The sequence below is a fragment of the Pteronotus mesoamericanus genome, unplaced genomic scaffold (genome assembly GCF_021234165.1).
Source record: "Pteronotus mesoamericanus isolate MK-2021 breed Mesoamerican mustached bat unplaced genomic scaffold, CSHL_Meso_final contig_702, whole genome shotgun sequence".
In the NCBI taxonomy this organism is placed as follows: Eukaryota; Metazoa; Chordata; class Mammalia; order Chiroptera; family Mormoopidae; genus Pteronotus; species Pteronotus mesoamericanus.
In genome coordinates, this window is record NW_026555239.1 from 2,948,841 (window position 1) to 2,968,851 (window position 20,011).

At 53.2% G+C, this 20,011-nt stretch overlaps 1 protein-coding gene across 4 annotated transcripts; it reads left to right on the plus strand.

The window, feature by feature from the left end:
* On the plus strand, positions 1 to 18,462 carry SEPTIN3 (septin 3). 4 transcript variants are annotated; one of them, XM_054582463.1, is made up of 11 exons: positions 1 to 140; positions 4,139 to 4,330; positions 6,839 to 6,967; positions 7,422 to 7,503; positions 8,609 to 8,746; positions 10,010 to 10,127; positions 10,966 to 11,061; positions 12,664 to 12,763; positions 14,611 to 14,662; positions 14,946 to 15,039; positions 17,193 to 18,462. In XM_054582463.1, the coding sequence occupies exons 1-11, from the start codon at positions 131 to 133 to the stop codon at positions 17,256 to 17,258; spliced, it is 1,077 nt and encodes a 358-aa protein (XP_054438438.1). In that variant the 5' UTR covers positions 1 to 130; the 3' UTR covers positions 17,259 to 18,462. The 4 variants fall into 4 exon arrangements, with proteins under 4 accessions (XP_054438438.1, XP_054438439.1, XP_054438435.1 ...); XM_054582464.1 differs by having other exon boundaries at positions 12,667 to 12,763; XM_054582460.1 differs by lacking the exon at positions 17,193 to 18,462 and having other exon boundaries at positions 14,946 to 15,208.
* The last annotated feature ends 1,549 nt before the right edge of the window (positions 18,463 to 20,011 follow it).

Sequence of the window (20,011 nt, forward strand, 5' to 3'; positions counted from 1 at the left end):
GGCGGAGAGCGCAGAGGGGCGAGGCCCGGCTGCAGGGGCCGCTCGGCCCGGGAGGAGCCCGCGCCCCGCTCAGCCTTGCAGCCCCGCGCCCTGAGCATCTCCCGGGAGGAACGGAGACAAAGGAGGATTCATGTCCAAAGGTAGGGCGGCTGGCCGGCCCACCGGCGCCCGCCAGGAGGAGGCTACGGCCCCGTGAAGCCCGGCTGGAGGTGCTGCCAGGGGGAGGGTTGCTGCGCCGAGGAGCCCACGCGCGGTGACATATGCACAGACACACGCACACACGGTAGCACACACCCCACGATATATATGCCCGGAGAAAATCACCCACAGGAATGCGGGGAGATACAGAGACCCCCCTGGACACACGAGTGGGGACCCAGATGCGCATAGAAAGCCCCACACTGGAGCACACCGCGACACGCACACACATGCACACCACACACAGGTATCAGGGCCACCTACCACCAGATACGACACCCAGGAGCTGACACATAGATAGACCCCTTCCCCCACGCACAGACAGGCACCAGCTGGTGGTCTCCTAGGAAACTCGTTGGCCTCCAGGGAACTGGGATGGGGGAAGGGGGTGTCCCTGGGCCTTTTGCTCGTGGGAATAGGTAAGGACTAAGATGTCTTTTGTGATTCTTTTGTGATTCTTGTTCTGAGAGCGGGGGCTGGAGCTGGGGTGGACTGGAATTGCCTCCGCGGGTGGGGGTAGGGCCTGGGGAAGCTCTTCAGCTCAGGAAGGAAGGAAGAGCCTCCCTACCCCCCACCCCACTAAGCCAAGGAGGCAGGTGCTATTCTGGAAAGGTCTCCTCCCACTGCTGCCACCTTCTCAACTGAGGGGTGGGGTCCCTGGGCCAGACAAAGACAAAGCCATTCATTCGTCTGTAAAAGAAAGCACCGGAGCCCTTGCTTGGCACGCGGAGGTGCTGCTTCTCCGGGGTCCTCAGCCAAAACTGAGTCCGGGGGACCATGCCTCTCCCCGGAGCACCGGCGGGGCAGGTGGCTCCTGGCAGCGGGGCTGCAGCCTCTCCTCCCAGGGCTCTGGGGGAGCTGGGGGCCTACGAGGGGCTCTGAGGGCCATTTAGGCAGGGTGGCATCCTTGAGCTATGTCCCGCTGTGGCCCTGTCCTGAGCTCTTCCCCAACCTTGAGGAGCCAGACCCTTTCACTCCCTGTTGGGGGGAGAAGGCAGGTCTTTTTAAACAGACCGTGCTCCCTTGCCTGTAGCCTGTCCACAGGCGCCGTTTGCTGGCTGGGGGTCAGTTGCTCTGTTAAAGGAGCTTCTGAGGGAGGAAAAACATGACATCTGCCTGGCAGTGAGGCATTCATTCATTCATTTGTCATTCACTCATTCATTCACTCACTTGTCATTCATTCATTCATTGCTGAGTGCCTGTGTTATGCTCGGGACATTGAGCACAAAGATCAGTAAGACATGGCTCATGCCCTAAGAAGGGCCGAAACGAGCATATGTTTCATGCCAGGTAATTTATGTCCATGCTTTTGTGTAACCCTTCACAGCAACCCAGCAAGGTGGTGCTATCCCCATTTTCCTGAGGAGAACCGTCAGGCTCACAGGGGCCACCCAGCCAGGAATCAAGCCTGGGCCGATTCCCCATCTGGGGGCCGGGGCGGGGTGGGAGGGCTCTCTAGGCAGAGGGTGGACCTACAGAGCTCCAGAGCAGCATTTGTCCTGCGCCCTGGAGGTCTCTGTGTGCTTTTCAGGCGGCTTCACCAGAGAGTGGGCTGTCGGGGGCGATAACCTTGTCCGGGGGCCAAAAGTGTCCTTGGCATTTAGTGTAGAGTTTGGCTGGAGCAGGCTCCCCTTGGACAGCATGTGAAATGGCCTGGCAGGGTGGGTGGAATGAATGAATGAATGAGTGAGTGAATGAACACCAAGGTACTCAGGGCTGAGGCAGCGCGGAAAGAGGGCACCTCCACCCAGACGGGCAGGCAGAGGTTTTCTTGAGGGGTAGCCCATGAACTGGCGGTGAAAGAAGAGCAGGAATTAGCCAGGGGCTCGCGTGGGCAAGGGTCTCCCAGCAAAGGCTGTGACACGGACCCGCACCACGTGTGCAGTACTTGGGGCTGGTGGTTGGTAGCATGGAACTGGTGCATAACTGGAATGTGTTCGGAGTGACTTGCCAGCAAGTGCTCTTTACGGTGAGTGTAGTGGGTGTTAGTAGGTACTTGCTGGGAGAAAGGAGGTGATGTCTGTTCAGGCACCGAGCCTGCAGCAGGCCTGGCCACGGTGAGGAAACCCGCTTTATAAGAATACCCAGACAAACTCCCATAAATAAGTACAAGACTCACTTTCCAGGTGTGGAGACCAAATGGGCTCAGCTGTGGAGGCACAGGGTAATCAGAAGGGCCAGCGTGTGCACAGCTGGGCAGGGAGGACGGGGCACTGGCCCCAGGGCAGGTGTGCTGAGCGGCCGGCCCCGTGCTGAGAGTGGGGAGCGCCCGCTGCGAGAGTCAGCTGCTGCGGGGCTGAGCCAGCCTCTCGCTGCCAGCCGCCTGGCCAGCAACAGCTTCCTGGGAAGCAGGAGGGAGCCTGGCCAGGCCCCGGGAAGGCCCAAAGCTTTGTCAGATTTGGCTGTGCCTGCGAGTGACAAGGAAAGAACATTTTCCCATTGGGGGAGAGAGTCTTGCCAGGACCCTGGAAGGACCAGGTGGTTGGGTATGAGAACAGTCTCCTGGCTGGACTTGGGGCCGGGGGAGGGCGGCCCTCCCATCCCCTCACCCTCCTGCCCACCGGCTGTTCCATCAGCCCGCCTGGGAGCCTGAGGCTGCAGGGCAGGCTGGAAGGGCTGCCCGAGACAGTGCGCAGCCCAATGACTGTGCGGTGTAAGTAGCATCTGGGTCCCTCCCTTTGACAAGTGCTTTCGCATGCACCCCTTCCGCTCCCCCCCACCCAGTCAGTGACCCTGGAAAGGGCTAGGGCAGGAGGGAGAGGAGCTGTGAGGCGTGGTGTGGGTGCGTCTAGGCGGCATGTCTCACGGACGGCTCGCCGCGGGCTCCTGGGCGCAGAGGCTCTGGCAGTCCGAGTCCACAGGGCTGGCGAGTGGCAGAGCCAGGCTCCTCCCCCTCACCCCCCACACACCCCGTTTTATGGATGGGACAACACAGCTGTGCTCCTGGAACCTAGCCTAGTGGGCGGCGGCCTGACGGGGAAACACACAGGTTTCTCTTGTGTGTGGAGATGTCTGTGACCGGCCAGACCCAGGGGGTGTGTGCCTTGGCCCCCTGGAGCAGGGCTGTTCCTGAGCTTCCCCTCTCCTCTGCCACCCTCCATCCCAGCAACACGCTGCATCACCTCAGGCAAGAGACTGCCCCGACCTGGGTCTCACCGGTCCCTGCAGTCAAAAGCAGAGACGTGCGCCTCCCGCGCATTCAGAACTGTGGCCAGGACGGTGCCTGGGGCTCCCCGGGGCACAGACACCCCGACTCTGCAGTGGTGCCCATGGAGCAGAGGGGACAGGATGGATGCTCGCTCTGCAGAGAGGCAGTAGCTCCATTGGCTTTTAAAAGACAAAGCAACAGAGGACAGTCAATAGACGTTAGGTCCCGGATCCTAAATGGTCTTTGCCCTTTATTTGGGCGGCCAGGTCAGGTGGCAGTAATTCCCATTGTCTCTTAGACCAGTGGTTCTCCACAGGGAGGGCCATGTAGTCCCCGGGGGACACTTGGCACTGTCTGAAGAAATGTTTGGCTGTCACTGCTGGGGGGCTATACTGGCATTTAGTAGAGGCCAGGGATGTGACTAAACATTCTACAATGCGCAGGACGACCCCCAACAGTAACGGTTCCGCCCAAAGTGTCAGTAGTGCCGATGTGGAGGAAACCTCGGGTCAGCCACGCAGACATGGTGCTCTGGAGCAGTGAGTGCATTTGAAGTGGCCACAGCGACTGGAGCATTGGTTCCAGTCCAGGTCTCGCAGCTGGCTCGCCCTGTCCTCTTAGGCAAGTCCGTTCTGCCAGGCCTCCGCCTCTTCATCTGTGAAATGGGGGACCTGTGCTGGATGACATTTCAGGTCCCTTGCAGCCCCAGCTCAGGATGATTCTGTGTCTGGGGAATAACGCTGTGGCTTCTGTGCGGCCTCTGCAGCCCAGCCCTCCCACTTGGGTTTTCAGGGCTCCCAGACACCAGGACGGACGCAGCCATGTCAGAGCTGGTGCCTGAGCCCAGGCCGAAGCCGGCAGTGCCCATGAAGCCCGTCAGCATCAACTCCAACCTGCTGGGCTACATTGGCATCGACACCATCATCGAGCAGATGCGTAAGAAGACCATGAAGACCGGGTTCGACTTCAACATCATGGTCGTCGGTACGGCAGGCCGGGGGTCCCTGGAGGCCCCAGTGGTGGGCAGCGCTGAGGGTTCCGTTTCTCTAGGATGAGCTTCTCCCGGGAGGGAAGATTTCACAAAGCCCTGGCCCGGTCTCTCCGCAAGGCTCCTCATCCAGGGGCGGGACCTGTGGGTGAGCCTGCCCCCGCCCCAGCTGGGTGTCCCCAGGAAGCCTCTAGCTATGCTCCGCCTGCTTTCCAGTGTGGCAGAGGGGCTCCTCAGTGTCCCTCCCCACCTTAGAGAGCTGCGGGGAGGATCGGATGGAGGGTGGTCTTATTTCTGACCTTTTGTAGTGTTGTAAAGCTTTGAAAGAATCTGTAGCACACTGACTGGTCACTAAGCGTTGTCACCAGGTTGCAGAGTGATCTCAGTGAGAGATCCGCTCAGTTGCTGAAACAGAGACCTGGGCGTCATCCTTCTTCTTCCTTTCTGTCCTGGTCCAATCAGTTAATTTCTGTCAGTTGGCCCTGTAAAGCTCTCTCAGGTCTGCCTACTTCTCCCCACCTCGCCCGCCGCCCGCGGCCCCTCGCCTGGACTGCCGCAGCCACCTGACTCGGTGCTGCTCACAGAAAGGGGGCTGGGCCAGAGTGCGAACCGTCCGGAAAATCCAGCCGGGAAACGCATCGGCTGAACTAACCCGCGCACTTAGTGCCAGAGCTGGCCTCCTCTCTGGGGCTACCTTCTCATCTCAAGAAGCACTAACTGACGGTTTATGGCCGCTGGCCCCAGGCCGCACTTTGAGTGGCATTGACCCTATTTCTGTCTCCCTCTCTCTTCAATCCATTGTCCACCAGTGTGACTAATTTTTCCAACCTGCAAAACTCTCCAAGCCGCCTATCAATAAGCATAGGGGTTCAGACTGCTAGTCTGGCCTGGGACTACCTCTCCCGCATCTCTGGCCACCTCCCCCACGTGGCGCTCTGCAGCTGACAGGGAACAGTTCTCCCGAATGCTCTCACCGTACTCTGTCTGCCCTCCGGTCCTTTGCATGTGCCATTCTCTCTGTCTACAAACCCCTTCCAGCTTCTCACGGGTCGTTTGAAGTCACTCTTCAGCTTTTAGCTTAGTTACTGCTTCTTCCTGGAAGTCCTCCAGAAGGACTGGATTAGAGTCCCTCAGTGTGCTATCATAACACCCGCTGGTGTTTCCTCATGACAATGTATTGTTTATGTTTTAGTCTCTCTTGAGGGTAAGGATGGTGCCGCCTATCACTCTACCTCCAGTTGTAGCACAGCTCTTGGCACTCAAGAATACTTAATGAGCAGATGACTTTAGAGAATGGCGAGTTCAGGGCACGTGGGCCACCTCCCTCCCCAGCAGCACCGAGGCAGCCTGAGCGCAGATGTGGCCTCTTTAACATATTGGTCTAGGTGGCTACCGACAACTGATCAGATGGGATGAGAAATGCACCTTATTTACTGTCCCTGGTCTCCTTCAGTCCCTTCCCTCCCACCACGTCATCAGGAAAGAAACTACAGGGGCAAACGTGGTTATTCCCGGGTGTTCAGGGAAACAGCACAGCTGGGTCTAAGACCGCAGGCTCTTGCTGCCATACATTTTCCTGATCCACCACAGGAACACTGCAGACCAGCACTTCGGACTTTACTGTCCGTATGATTCATCTGGAAGTCCTGTTAAAACTGCAGATTCTGGATGCTAGGGTTGAGGGAGGGAGCTGGGATCCTGTGTTTCCTACCAGAGTCCCGGGGGCGCTGATGCTACTCCGCAAGGCTTGCTGTGACTCTTGTGCACATTAAAGTTTGAGAAGCACTGTGCAGTCCAGTGGTTTCCAAGTCCTTTTAGCTGCAGAGCCCCTTTTCATGTGCTCATTGGAATGAAGTCTGTAGACCTGTGCCTGTCAAATCGCCCCAAAGGGCACCATCCTGAAGGGAGCGCAGGTGAGGGGCCGGCCCTGCCTGCTCATCCTCTGCCTCCTCTCACAGGGTCCTCTCAGCCGTTGACCTCCACGACATGCTGACCGCTACGCTGCGATAGAGTGCCTATGGGGCCAAGGGGTTCCTGGTGTGCCTTGGATTCAAGCCCTGGTCTTGCCCACCTTTTACATTTGGTGGGGTTAATCTCTCCAGGACCATCTCAAGGGGGATGAGAGTTAGCTCTGCTGTGGGATTCGCAGGGCCGATAGAAGGCACGTTACACACAGGCCCTATCAGAATGCAAAGTAATTGTCACTGAAGACTTAAGGCAAGAACAAAACAACAAAAAAACGCCTCACTAGACAAATGCAGAGGTTGTCCCCTTTCCTGGTAGTCTCGGGGCTCCAGGAAGGAGAGAATGTGGAATCGAACATTCTCTCCCACACACAGGAAACCACCCCCACCTGCCGGTGATTCCTGCTCAGCGCCCCCCTCCCCAGTGAGCAGTCAAACAAGGGCGCGGCCAGCTGAGAATCCTGTAAGCTCCTGAGAGATCTTGGGTTCAGGACGTGGACGTAGGGTCTCCCTGCCCTCTCATCCTCCTGTCTTGCTCAGGTCAGAGTGGGCTGGGCAAGTCAACGCTGGTCAACACGCTCTTCAAATCCCAAGTGAGCCGCAAGGCCTCCAGCTGGAACCGGGAGGAGAAGATCCCCAAGACAGTGGAGATCAAGGCTATTGGGCACGGTGAGGACCAGGGGAGACCCCGTGGGCATCGGTCAGAGGGGCCTCTGCCGGAAAGGGGGAGAATTGGGGCTTATTGGGGAATGAGGCAAATGAAAGGCAACTGCAATACAGAATAGAATTAAGCCCTGAACTTTATGGAGCCAACTCCTTAGATTGCAAGTCCAAAAGGGGGAGGAAGAACAGTTAGGAAAAAAAGGAAATGGGGTTTAAGCTGGCTGATAAAGCCTGGGAGGGATTTAGACAGGCAGAAAGTAGGGAGTTCCTTCCCGGTGCAGGGAGCAGCATGAACAAAGGTGCTGAGGTGGGGAAGACCCTGAACCTGACTTTCCCGACTTGCCAGTAATTGGCCCTGAAGAAGGAAGGAGCCTGGGTCTCCCTGCCTGGTAGGCAGAAGGGTACCTGGCATCCGGCTGGAAGAGTCACCTCCCTGGTGCCTTTTCTGTTCACCCCCCAGTGATCGAGGAAGGTGGTGTCAAAATGAAGCTGACGGTCATTGACACCCCTGGCTTTGGAGACCAGATCAACAATGAAAACTGGTATGTGTCTGCCCATGCGATTTCTGCCCCAAAGCTGCAAGGAAGGTACTGGATGCGGGGCAGGTTCATTCATGTCGAGAACCACCTGCACGACCGTGCTGAGAGTTCAGTGTCTTCCTGAGGATGGGAGAGGAGTTTGTAGGGAGGTGCGGGAAGAGGCCCAGGTGGGGGCTGGGCGTGGGGGCGGAGGAGACAGTGCACAGGGGACTTTGGCCGAGGGATTGCCTGGCGGTGGCAGCAGGGCAGGGCAGACAGAACCAGGGGACCTGGGGTGCAAATCCTGGCCGACCTGGACAAAGAGAGGACAAGTGAGGAGCAGGAGGGAGGGGAGCTGCCACGAGGCTCGAGCGCCTCTGCCAATCTGCAGAGCAAAGCTGCAGCCAGCGAGCAGCCGAGAAGGGGGTGAACACGCTGCCCGGAATGTAGATGGAAGGTTCCAGGCAGAAGTTTGCGTTCAGATAGGGATGGAGACCACAGTGCCTCTGTGAGGGAGCTGGGGTCTGCCAGAGAAGGAGCCACCAAACGAGACAACTTAGAACAACCTTAGAAAAGTGACTGGATGCCCTCTTCTGTGGTTATACGCATGCTCCTTGCTAGAGAAAAGACCATCATGACAATGACGGTCGTCATGATAGTGAACCGTCGCCATGACTGAGCACCTTCCGTGTGCCGTTGCTGTGTTCAGTGCTGAACTTCTGTTCTTTCCGATCCTACCTGCACCCCGCCGTCACCTGCTGTCACCCCCGTTTTACTCATGAGAACACTGAGCCTCAGAAAGGGGCAGAGCCTTCTCCAGAGCCTCCCAGCTAAAAAGCAGGGAGCCAGGGAAGGTGTGTGTTGCTCTCTGGGGGGCAGTGGGGCTCTGCAGCCCCCCTTGGCCCAGTCAGAAGGCCAGGCGCCCGCCCGCAGGAGTTCGAGCCTTGCTAATGAGGAAAGCCAGCCGCGGGGGGGCCGAGGGAGAATGCTCAGCGCGTACCCTTGACCCCTCTGGGGATTAGGAAATGAGATCGCTGTAAGGGGACCAGGCCTAAGGTGAGCTCCCAGGTTCTGTCCTCCTGGGACATCCATCTGCTTTCTCCCCCATCTCCCCGTCTCCGCCCCGCAGCTGGGAGCCCATTGAGAAGTACATCAATGAGCAATACGAAAAGTTCCTGAAGGAGGAGGTGAACATCGCCAGGAAGAAACGCATCCCTGACACTCGTGTCCACTGCTGCCTCTACTTCATCTCCCCCACGGGACACTCGTATGTACCAGCCCCTCCCAAGGCGGGGCCTGGCTCTGGTTTGCCGCATGTGTGCCTGTTCTGTAGTCGATAACCGGCACCTGGCCTCAGCTGGGGAGGGCCGGATGGGCCCCAGTGTGGTCACGGCCCTGTGGCCCCCAGGCCTTCCCCAAGAAAGCCTGGCTTCCTTGCCAGGAGAGTGAAGTGGGCCAGCCTCAGCCCCCAGCTGCCTGCTGGTGCTCTGGCACCATGGTGCCGTGGCGCCTGTAGGGAGAAGGCGGTACATGTGAACAGAGGGCTTCTGAGTTATTCAGTGGGCACCTGCTTTGCACAAGGGTGAGGTGGGCGCAGCAAGAAGGGTCAGATCGTGGGGGCAGGGCTACTGGATTGGGGCTGGTGTTTAGCGGAGGGTGTGGGACCCAGCTGTAGGTGTTTGGAGGGTGGCCAGCCCAGCACAGGGTGTGGTGAAATGAAGGTTGGCAGGAAGCAGGGCATGCTGGGGACTCTGGCTGTGCGTAGCATGCGGGGCTGCCTGAAAGGGTGCGCTGGTAGAGCACGGAGCGAGCACGTGGGCAAGCAGAGAACCTTCCTGTTGGGGGCGGCCTCACAACGTATTATTAAGCCCAGCTGCCGGGCCAGAGTTCAGTTCTGGAGAGATTGGCACAAGCAAGGCTGGCCCGAGATTTGGGAGGAACTGGGTACTCCGCGGGTGTTCTGCGGTGAGGCCCAGGAACTCAATAAAATGGTCAGCTTTATCGATCCCTAGAACTTGGACTCAAGGTCTGCAAGGCGGCCCTCAGCCTGACTCAATGTCCCCCAACTACCAACTGGAGCCAATGGGGGCCCCAGAGCCTGGGTGGGGCTGGGCCCTCGGCCAGCAGACGGGCAGACCCCCAGTTGGACCCCTGCAGAACCTAGTGGGGGCTGGGAGGAGGCCCGTCAGAACAAGGCACCCACAAGTAACCATAACACAAGGACATATGGGTGGAGTGACAGTCCATAGCTGTCCCCCGTCAGTAAAGGTGCCCTGAGGGAATGGTCTGAGTGGGGCTCAGAGAGGGGCAGGATTGAGGAGAAGGGAGGAGGAGGACCGTGTGCGGGCGGAGAGCCGGGGCCTGTCTGCAGCCGGTGGGCCGGTGGGCGTGTGTCAGGAGATGGGGCAGCCTCCTGGCCTCAGCCAGGTCCCCCGCCCAGTCCTGCCCCAACGGCGGCCCTGGAGTGGTGGCAATGGCTCAGTGGGGGTGGACCCGGTGGCTCTGACACTTCGCCTTCTCTGGGCTCCAGCTTGCGACCTCTCGACCTGGAGTTCATGAAACACCTCAGCAAAGTGGTGAACATCATCCCCGTCATTGCTAAGGCTGACACCATGACCCTAGAGGAGAAGTCTGAATTCAAGCAAAGGGTGAGAAGCCCCCTCCCCCTTCTCTGGTCCCCATCCCGCCTGTGCCTCCTCTGGTCCAGTATTACCTTCCCCCTCCCCACTTCCCGCCCAGCTCCCACTGAGCCATTAAAGAGACTGGGCTGGCAGCGCCTGGGGACCACTGGCGAAGAGAACTTAGTGCTTCCTCAGGCTGCATTCTTCCACCCTCCAAACTTACCTCTAAGGACCACTGAGTACGTAAATCTCCATGAACATGAGAAACCACTCCTCACCGCTAGGAGGCTTAAAGGACTAGGCTGATTCATCAAGGCCCTCTAATCCTCTTTGGTGTCCTCTGTAAACTCCTGTACTCTAAGCATCCAGGCGGGGATGGGAATGGGCGGCACGCAAGGGAAGCATAAGGACCTTATGCTTCCTTCAAGGAGACCGCTTAAGAGGTCCTGGGTAGCTTCCTGGAGGAGGTGAGATTCAAGCTGAGCTTTGAAAGAGGACAAACAGAGAAGATTGGAGTGGGCGGACTCACCTCTTCCCTGCAAACAGGGATATGACACATACCAGCATGAGCGCTGCCCATGTGAAATCTGTACTCAGCGGTGCTGCTTGTCAAAATCTGAACCTTACAGACTCCGAGATGAGCAAGCTGCAGCCCGAGACGAGTCTGCATCTCAGGCTGGGCTCTAGTTATTGTACAGTTGGGGTTCGCACTTAACCCAGGGCCTCACAATTCAGAGATGTCTGTGGATTCCCAAGGCTGCATTTAATCCTCTGTCCTTACCGCACCTGCCGGCGCGCACACGTGCACACACACGCACATTCTCATTGTCCTGACACTTGACTGCCTTCTGTTCCTTGCCTCTAGGTTCGCAAGGAGCTTGAAGTAAATGGCATCGAATTCTACCCCCAGAAGGAATTTGATGAGGATTTGGAGGACAAGACAGAGAATGACAAAATCCGGGTGGGTGCCTGGGGCTCTGCTCGTCACAGGTGCCCCTGCCTTGGTACCTGTGGGGTGTGTGGTGCATACTGCTGCTGGCTTCCCACCTGCTTCTCCCCTTCCATACTCCCTCCCGCCCTCCCTCGCCTGCCCGACCCAGACCAGAAGCGACCTGGGGGAGGAGGCGGACTAGCGGCCCTGGCCAGGATTCTGAGCCCTGCCCCTCAGCCGGCCTCCCGTTCCCCAGGCCACGCGAGTGCCTCTCCTTCCTCTCACAAGCCAGGGTGTGTGGTGTTGGAAGGGCGCAGGCTAGAACAAAGTTAGGCTGGGAGTCCAAGGTATATACGCTCTAGTCAGAGCTCTGCCTCGGTTTCCCCCTCTATAAAATGCAGAGGTCAGAGTCGTTGAGTGGCTTATAAGATTTTCACTTTTCCCTAGAAGAATCCTTTAAAGAAATGAAATGTCAGACAGAACTCCGATATATAAAATGTAAAACCAGAGCAGCTTTGGCTAAGTGACATGGACACAGAGCCCTGCCTTCTCAGCGGGCCCTGGGGGCACGCCTGGGAGTCTTAAGCTTCATGGAACCCATTGGCCTATGTGGTTCCTAAGAGCCTTCTCAGGCCTAAAGCTCTGCAAGCCTGGGATTCCACCTCTGAACCCTGAGCTCCAGTCTGGGCTTTCCTACTAACCCCCTGTGACCTGGGACAGATCACCCACTTGCTCTGGTCCTAAGTTTCCTCTGGCCAGTGGGGGTCATCTACTAGGATGCAGCGGAGACAGGGAGTTAGTCAGTTAATTGAAGAGATCATTAAAAAAAGATGCATACAAATCATCAATGTTTTTAAATAATTATTTTACTAAATTGTTGCATTAAAATGAAACATATCACATTCATCAAACATTCTTTTCATGCACAGACAAAGCCTCCTCTTTGAGATGAAGTTCACTCTTCATGCAAAAGCAACTCACCTTTGTCAAGTTTTTCTGAAACATTCAATTTAATTTTCAGAGAAACAGTTCTCTATATTTGTGTGTCCTCAGCTTATGTAGTAGTTAATTTATCCAACTATGACAACAAGCAAACATCAGGCAAATGCATTTGGGAACAAACGGCTGGGTCGTGGGGAATACACAGGCCACGTGGTCAGGCAGAGGGGTCTTCTCACACCTGAAAGGGGCCTCCAGGCTCGGTCAGGTTGGCGGATGTGGGCCTCTGCCCGCAGGTTTCGCGGGAGACAGTGTGAAATACATTGCTTGGGCTGTTAGTTGGGTGGGTATCACTTAAGAGAGGTTGGTCCATCTTTGCTAGCTCACTGCTGTTCCACATCAAACCAAACGTGTAAAGCGCCACGAAAAGTCTGAAGTGTTCTCCTGGTGCAGGAAGCTGCCTTACTGAGGCTGACCGGCGAGCCAGGGGTGCAGCCAGGGCTGGATGCAGCACTCGGGATCCCCAGTCCAGTGCTCTTTTGAGAAGCCAAGAGCTTTCCCCTTGCTGTCAGTGGGACCACTGAATGATCCTCAGAAATGAGCAGTTCAAGGTTCGGGGGCCAGGACCCTATTCCCGCCTGCCCTTGGCAGTCCGGGGGAGAGGATGACGTGCACGTGTGTCTGGTCTGCCAGCAGGAGAGCATGCCCTTTGCTGTGGTGGGAAGTGACAAGGAGTACCAAGTGAACGGCAAGCGGGTCCTCGGCCGAAAGACTCCCTGGGGGATCATTGAAGGTAATTCAATGCATCTTTCTGAGGAACTGGCTTCTGGCTAATTATGCTTATTTATTAAACATGTCTAGGTCAAGGCACTGTCCCAGGATGTAAGATTTAAAAAGAGTGCCAGGCAGACCCTGCTGTAAGGAGCTTACAGTGTGATTGAGCAATGAGACTCACAAGGCAGGAAGCAATAAAAGACTGATTTAGCTCCTCTCTGGGAGGTACCGACTCAGAAGTCAAAGGTCTTCAGAACGTGGAGAGATGAATAAGGACTAGAAATGCCAGAGGAAGGCTTTCACATGAAAGGGGCTGCAATCTGACAAACTGCTGAAAGGCTGTTCAGATGTTTTTGTTTTATTATGAATGGATGTGAACTTGAGTGGGTCATAATGATTCTGAAAGTTTTGAAAGAATCGCTTCAGTGATCTCATTCACTGTGATAACCCTCTGCAGGGAGCACCGGCTGCTGAGGCTCTTCAGTCTCAGACAGTTAAATGTCTTGCCCAAATCACATGGCTTAGTGGTGAAGCTAGGATATTTTTTATTCCAAAACCAAGTTCAGCCCTGACTGGTGTGGCTCAGTGGATTGAGTGCTGGCCTACGAACCAAAAGGTCACTAATTTAATTCCCATTCAGGACATGGGCCTGGGTTGTGGGCCAGATCTCCCAGTAGGGGGCGCTTGAGAGGCAACCACACATTGATGTTTCCCTCTGTGACTCCCTCCTTTCCTCTCTCTAAAAATAAATGAATGAATGAATGAATGAATGAATATCTTAAAGTAAAAACCAAGTTCATCCTATTGTATCCCATTTTCCTATGACTTTTTAAAAAAGATTTTATTTATTTTTACAGAGATGGGAAGGGAGGAAGAAAGAGAAGGAGGGAAACCTAAATGTGTGAGAGATATGTAAATTGGTTGCCTCTTGCATGTTCCTAACTGGGGATGTGGCTCACAACCCAGGCATGTGCCCTGACTAGGAATTGAACCGGTGACCCTTTGGTTCACAGGCCCAATTCACTGAGCCACACCAGCCAGAGTTTTCCTATGACTTTTTGTTGGGATTCTTTTAATTGCATTTTTTCATCACCTTCCTTGAGTTGGAATTATTTATGAAAATGCCTGTCTTACCCATTAGATTGCCAGACTATGGAGTTTGTGTCTTAATCCTCTTCCACTCCCACAATCCTTGGCAAGTGATTTGCAAATACAGTTATACCTCAGTACTTGTCAGCTTCAGAACTCGTCAAACCCTGTACTCATCACATTTTTACAAGAAAAAAAATGTTTCAGCACTCCACGCTTGCTTGGGCCTCATCACACTCGCTAGAACTCGTATGAGTCACGATGCTGCCCTGCAAGAGAAAATCCTTCATACCTCATTGCTTGTTTGATACTCATCAGTTTTGGCACTTGTCATAAGCTAACGGCAAATACTGAGGTATCACAGTACTGGGCATTCGATCTATGTTGAATTAGATTTATCATGTGGTGCCTGACCTTTTTTAAGATGGCTCGATTGTTATTTTCTGTGTTAGTCTCTTCCAGTCTGATTGTTAGCTCCTTAAGGATGGGAATTGTGTCTTAGGCTTTGGGCAAGTTTCTTAGACTCCCTGTGTATTTGTTCCCTTTTCTATAAAATGGGGAATATAATAGACCCTCTCAGTTCTTATCCCACGGAGTCTAGAACAGAGTTGTGCCATTGTAGCCACTTAATAGATGTTTTTTCCATGAATAAAACCCAGTGCAGTAACTGCCCTGTGGCCCCCCCTTAAATGCCGTTGTGACTGGAGCAGAAGCGCACCTGCGGGGTGTCGCTGCGTTAGTGAGCTGACCACCTGTTTTGTTTTGCTTTGTTCACAGTGGAAAACCTCAACCACTGTGAGTTTGCCCTCCTTCGAGACTTTGTCATCAGGTAAGCTGTACCCCTGCCCTCAGATGGCAGGTTTAATGATTTGGGGTCAGGAGGCCATCTGCTCATACCCACTTCCTCAGTCTCCAGGTCTCTCTGATGGGTTTTCTGCCCCAGACCAAGCTCCCATTCCAAAGCACAAGGGGCTGAAGAAGTAGCATTGGCTCTCTGGATCGGTCCCATTGGGCCCAGGCTGTGGAAGGGAAGCGTTAACCTTGGATGTGGGTCACCTCTTTCTCCTTCCACTCTAATCACATCCCTCTCTCTTTTCACCTGTGTCCCTCAGGACCCACCTCCAGGACCTCAAGGAAGTGACACACAACATCCACTATGAGACCTACAGGGCCAAGCGGCTCAATGACAACGGAGGCCTCCCTCCGGTGAGCGTGGACACAGAGGAAAGCCACGACAGTAACCCATGATGACCCTTTCTCTGTATCATCACACATAGCCACTTCTCCACACATCCCAAACACCACCGCCAACCACCTTCTTCCTCTCTACTCTGTCCCACAGGCCTGTCTGGTATTTGTGGAGCATCTTGTCTATAGCGTGTGTGTGTGTGTGTGTGTGTGTGTGTGAGAGAGAGAGAGAGAATGTGTGTGTGCCTGTGTGTGTGTGTGTGAGAGAGTGTGTGCCTGTGTGCGTGTGCGCACGTGCGCGCGCGTGTTCAGGGGTGAGGTATTTTCACTGCCCTCCCTGGGAAGTCCCTTGTAAGTTTGGTTTCTCCATGGCTGTCCATTATCTGTCTCCTTTCCTTGTGTCCCAGAACAAAGCCGTGTGCCTCACTCAAGAGGTCTGGGGAGGTTTCATTTAAAAACGAGGGTGCAGGTGAGCCACAGGTAACTCTTTCTTATCTCTGAACCTGCCCACACACCGGGACTGCAGGGATTCTCCGAGGACAAGCTGCAGAGCTAGGCCTGGGAGGGGCTCGGAGTTCGGACTAAACCTTCCCTGGAAGCCGGGGTGGTCTGGGGTAAGGCCAGGACTTCCTGAGAAAAGGAAGGTCAAGGACAACAGAGAAGTGGCCGAGCTGGGCACCTGCAGGAAGAATTAGTGCCTAGAAATGGAGATGAGAGCTCCACCCTTCGGTCACTGTCGCATTCACTGTCCAGAAGCTACTGCCCATTGCAGACTGCTGTTTCCACACGTCACACTCACGTCTGCTCCCGCTTTCTCTCTCTTTCTCCCTTTCCTTCATTTCTTCATCCTGCCCCTCCCTCACTTCTTCCACTCCCTTGTAGATTAATCCACTTTAGCTCCATTTCTATATTTAGAATTTATGCCCAGTCTGCTTCTGAAAATGACTTGAGGCCACCTTAAAATAAAATTGCAGTTAAAAGTGCAGGACAGTACAAACTAGGATGATGCGAAATCAGATCCGTAGCGAGGAAGGGGAAAGCGTATGTGCAGTCGAGCTCTGAGACTGGTCCTGAACTTGTGGGCAGCCCAGGCAGAGGAGGAGATGCGGCGAGTACGCGCTTCCCGGTGTCTAGTTAAATAAAGTGCACAGGCTGGTCAAGTGAGACACCCATTTTAGGCATTAAGTTCTAGAAAAACTGAGTCTAAAGAAGTAGCAAGAATAATATACAGTATTTGTCTTTCTTGGTGGTTTGCCTTTCTCTCCACTGGGATTCTTCCTTCTAAAAGCTGGCTTCTCTGTAGCTGTCTTCTTCTCATATATACTTGACTCCGTATCCTCTTCTTCTGTTCTCTCTCCATTTTGTGCTGAAGCTCATTGCACTTTGGTCTGTCTTTCTCCACTGCTTTTCCTGTTCCCCCTCCTGACACCTGTAGACATTCCCAGCGATACCCACAGTTGTACCTTTAGCCTTTTCTTGCCTTTCCCTCCAGCCCTATATTTATTAATACACATATTTATCCCATTTGTTCTACAAACAAGTTACTCTTTCTCCTTTAGTCAGTGAGGTGGATAAAACTGGGGCTGGGGAAACAACAGCCTTAGGCAAGGGAAAACACCAAGGGACACAGTTTACAGTGACCTCATACAACCTCCTGTTCCATGTCCTGGTCTAACCCTAGGTGTTGTACAGGTCCTCTGCAAATCGCAGCATTTATAGTCCCTTTTCACTCAGGTGCTAGGAAAACACAAAGACTTTAGACCAAGAATCAGGGTACAAGGTGAAAGAGGTGGGTGATAGATCACCAATGATGCAAAAACCTATGGTCTCCATCTTTCCTGGAGGCTCTTACCAATCCAACCCACATCCTCCCTGGTCCACAAAGTTATTCCTGGGTAGGCATCAGGCAGGATAGAACAGCAGTAGGGTTAGAGCCCAGAGGTTGCTATGTTTCAGCAAAAGAGGGATCCCTGGCTTATACAGCGAGCAGTCCTGTGTGGAGATGTGGGACCCCGGGCCTAGCAGGGAAGATCTAGGGTGGGGGTGGTGGGCGTTGGAGAGGCTGAATAAAGTGATGCTTGGTGCCCCTAAATCATGATCTCAGCCTCCCTGGAGAAGCTGTTTTATATGTCTGGTGTCCACACCCTCAACCGTTCTCAACCCCCCTGCAGGGAGAAGGCCTCCTGGGCTCTGTCCTTCCACCCGTGCCAGCCACCCCCTGCCCCACTGCTGAATGAAGGCCATTTCAAGCGCTGCTTCTGCCTCCATTCCTCTCAGCTGTTACTGCTGCAGGGCCATGACCTTTTAAGGGCCCACCTCCACAGCCCGTCCTGGCCCTCAGCAGGTGGGAGGGGCCAGCTGCTTTAGGACAGCTGCCTTCTCCATTTTTCCAAACACTCCTCTCCTCCCAGTGGAATGGAGTTCTCGCCAGCAGTGCCCTCCTCCATCGTCTGTGTCAGCTGGTCCCAGCCCATCTGTAGGGTGAAGGAACTCGTCAAGAGCTTCTTCTGCCCTTGCAAACCCATACCTGCTACTTGTAACCATCTCCAAGGGAAATGGCATTGCTCCCTGTCCATCTGCATGAGCTACCTTTGGCTTTCTTAAAAGGTCAAGAAAGCCACTTTTCTGCTTGTCAGATTCGTTGACATCAGCTATGTGAGCCCCAATGTGGGACAAGGGTGTCTCCTTCATTGCTTAAAGCTTATTTATAAGGATGGGTGACTACAGATGTGGGGACGCAAGGGCTAGGATCTCCTTTTTAAAGATCACCACTTCAGGCTGGCCCAGAGTGTGGTCACGCATGCTTCCCACCCATAATGCAGCCTCTCAGGAAGAGTGGTTTTCCCGAAGAGACATTTCTGTAGTTGACTTCTTTATCCTCAATCTTAAAAAACAAAAACCAAAACAAAACAAAAAAGCTAAACTAAACACAGGCACAGAACTCCAGAACCCCATGAGATGTGAACTCTAGGAAGAAAAAAAGCACCCATCTGTCTACTTAGCAATAAGAGGGATCTCTTCCCACCCACCCTGACTATTCCTACCTTCCACCTCCACCCTGTTAATGTGAGTAATGAATTAGCCTGGCCATAGTTGGTCACATATAGGCTAGTGGAAAATACCCAATGGAGGGCAAGGCCCTCATCAGATGCATGAGTGTTTGTGAATGTTGGCTGCCACTGCCCCACACACTGTGTCTTTAGAGAATCTCCCTGCCCACCCCTTCCCATCTCTACCTGGACACAATTTGCTCAAAGGCTGGGTAACTTGTGGGCCATTTATCTACAATCAAGTCCTGATGGAGCAAGAGGCCCAAGCCTAGGGGATGCAAGAACGACCCATTTCTTAAATGTTACCAGTCCCAGCCAAACTTTCGGTGACATTATGGTTTAATTTCCCAATTGAAAACAAGTCAATGACACTCAAACTTGTGTAAACGTTGCTAGACTTTATGTGTTGTACAACTAAACATTGCTGTTTGAACAATAACTGCCTGGCCTGTGTCTTATTTGTGTTCCTCACTCCTTGGCCAAATAGACACGACATCATCCTACCCTTGTGTGGAGGGTTAGACGGGGACCATCTTAGTAAGAAGCAGCCATAGAAGTTAAAGATAAGAAAACATTTTATGATGTCAGCTCATCTTTAGTTGACATGAAGTTGGATCGCAGTCATTGCTCCCTGGGATTTTGTATCCAAAATGAGTGATGAAGTTATTACATTTGACCTTGAGGGATGCTATGCTTTGCAAAGCCTGTTTTCTTTAATGAAAACAATGTTTATTTTCATTCAACTAATTTTTCTAGCTTTTCCCCTTGTTTCTTCTGAAGGCACAAAACCCAAGTCTATCAAAGGAGTGAGCCTATCTTGCCTAGAGACCTGCTTACTTTACAATGAGTACTTTAAGAATTAAGAATTGAAATTTAAAGCACGAGCTTAGTTCCTGTCATTTTTGAACTTAAACCAATCCTGCCTCTCTTTGAGGTTCATACCCTTTTCTGTTGCCAGCAAATAACACAACTCTCACCTGTATATTACTTCTCTAAATTTGAATGCGATGACCATACATGCAATTGTGTTGGGGGCTTCAATTCTGTAGGGTGAGTGCAAGGTATAGATGAATGGTGAGCGGTCAAGACTGGAGGGAGCCAAGTCGGGAGGCTCTTGGGGCCATTCAAGTAAAATGACGAGGGCCAGTACTAGAGTGCAACGACACATCTGGATGGACAGAAGTGTGCAGATTTGAGTGACAGGGCAGTTTTCGAACTTAAGTTATCACTAGAAGAAACCTAAGAGTTCTTCTAGTCCAATACCTTCGTACACATATGAAAACTGATGTTCAGAGAGCATAATCGTCTTGCCTGAAGTTGCACACTTAAGTACCAATGCACGATGGAGACTAGATCTCAATGCTCGTTCCACTGCTTCACACTATTCTTATTGTACTTCATTTGTTCTAATTGTCTTGTACTTAAAAAATATACTTCAGGACTTGGCTGGTGTGGCTCAGTGGATTGAGTGCAGACCTGTGAACCAAAGGGTCACCAGTTCGATTCCCAGTCAGGGCAAATGCCTGGGTTGCAGGCCAGGTTCCAGGTAGCGGGGTGCTCAAGAGGCAACCACACATTGACGTTTTTCTCCCTCTCTTTCTCCTTCCCTTACCCTCTTTCTAAAAATAAAAAATAAATAAAATATTAAATATATATCTATATCTATCTGTCTATCTATCTGTCTATCTATCTATCTATCTATCTCGGAAATCAGGAATTCTTGTACCTGATGATATGTTGGGTTACATGGCAACTTTTTTTCTTAGTGGTCCATATAAAAATGGTGCATCTTATAACTGACAGCATCTTAAATTTGATGAAATATGCTAATCTAGGAGATGTTAATGCCCTTTTTCCATGAAACCCTCTGGTGTTATTTGTGAAGTTTAAAGGAAATAAGAATATGTACAACATTTTAGTCTTCAAAGCAATCACAGGCA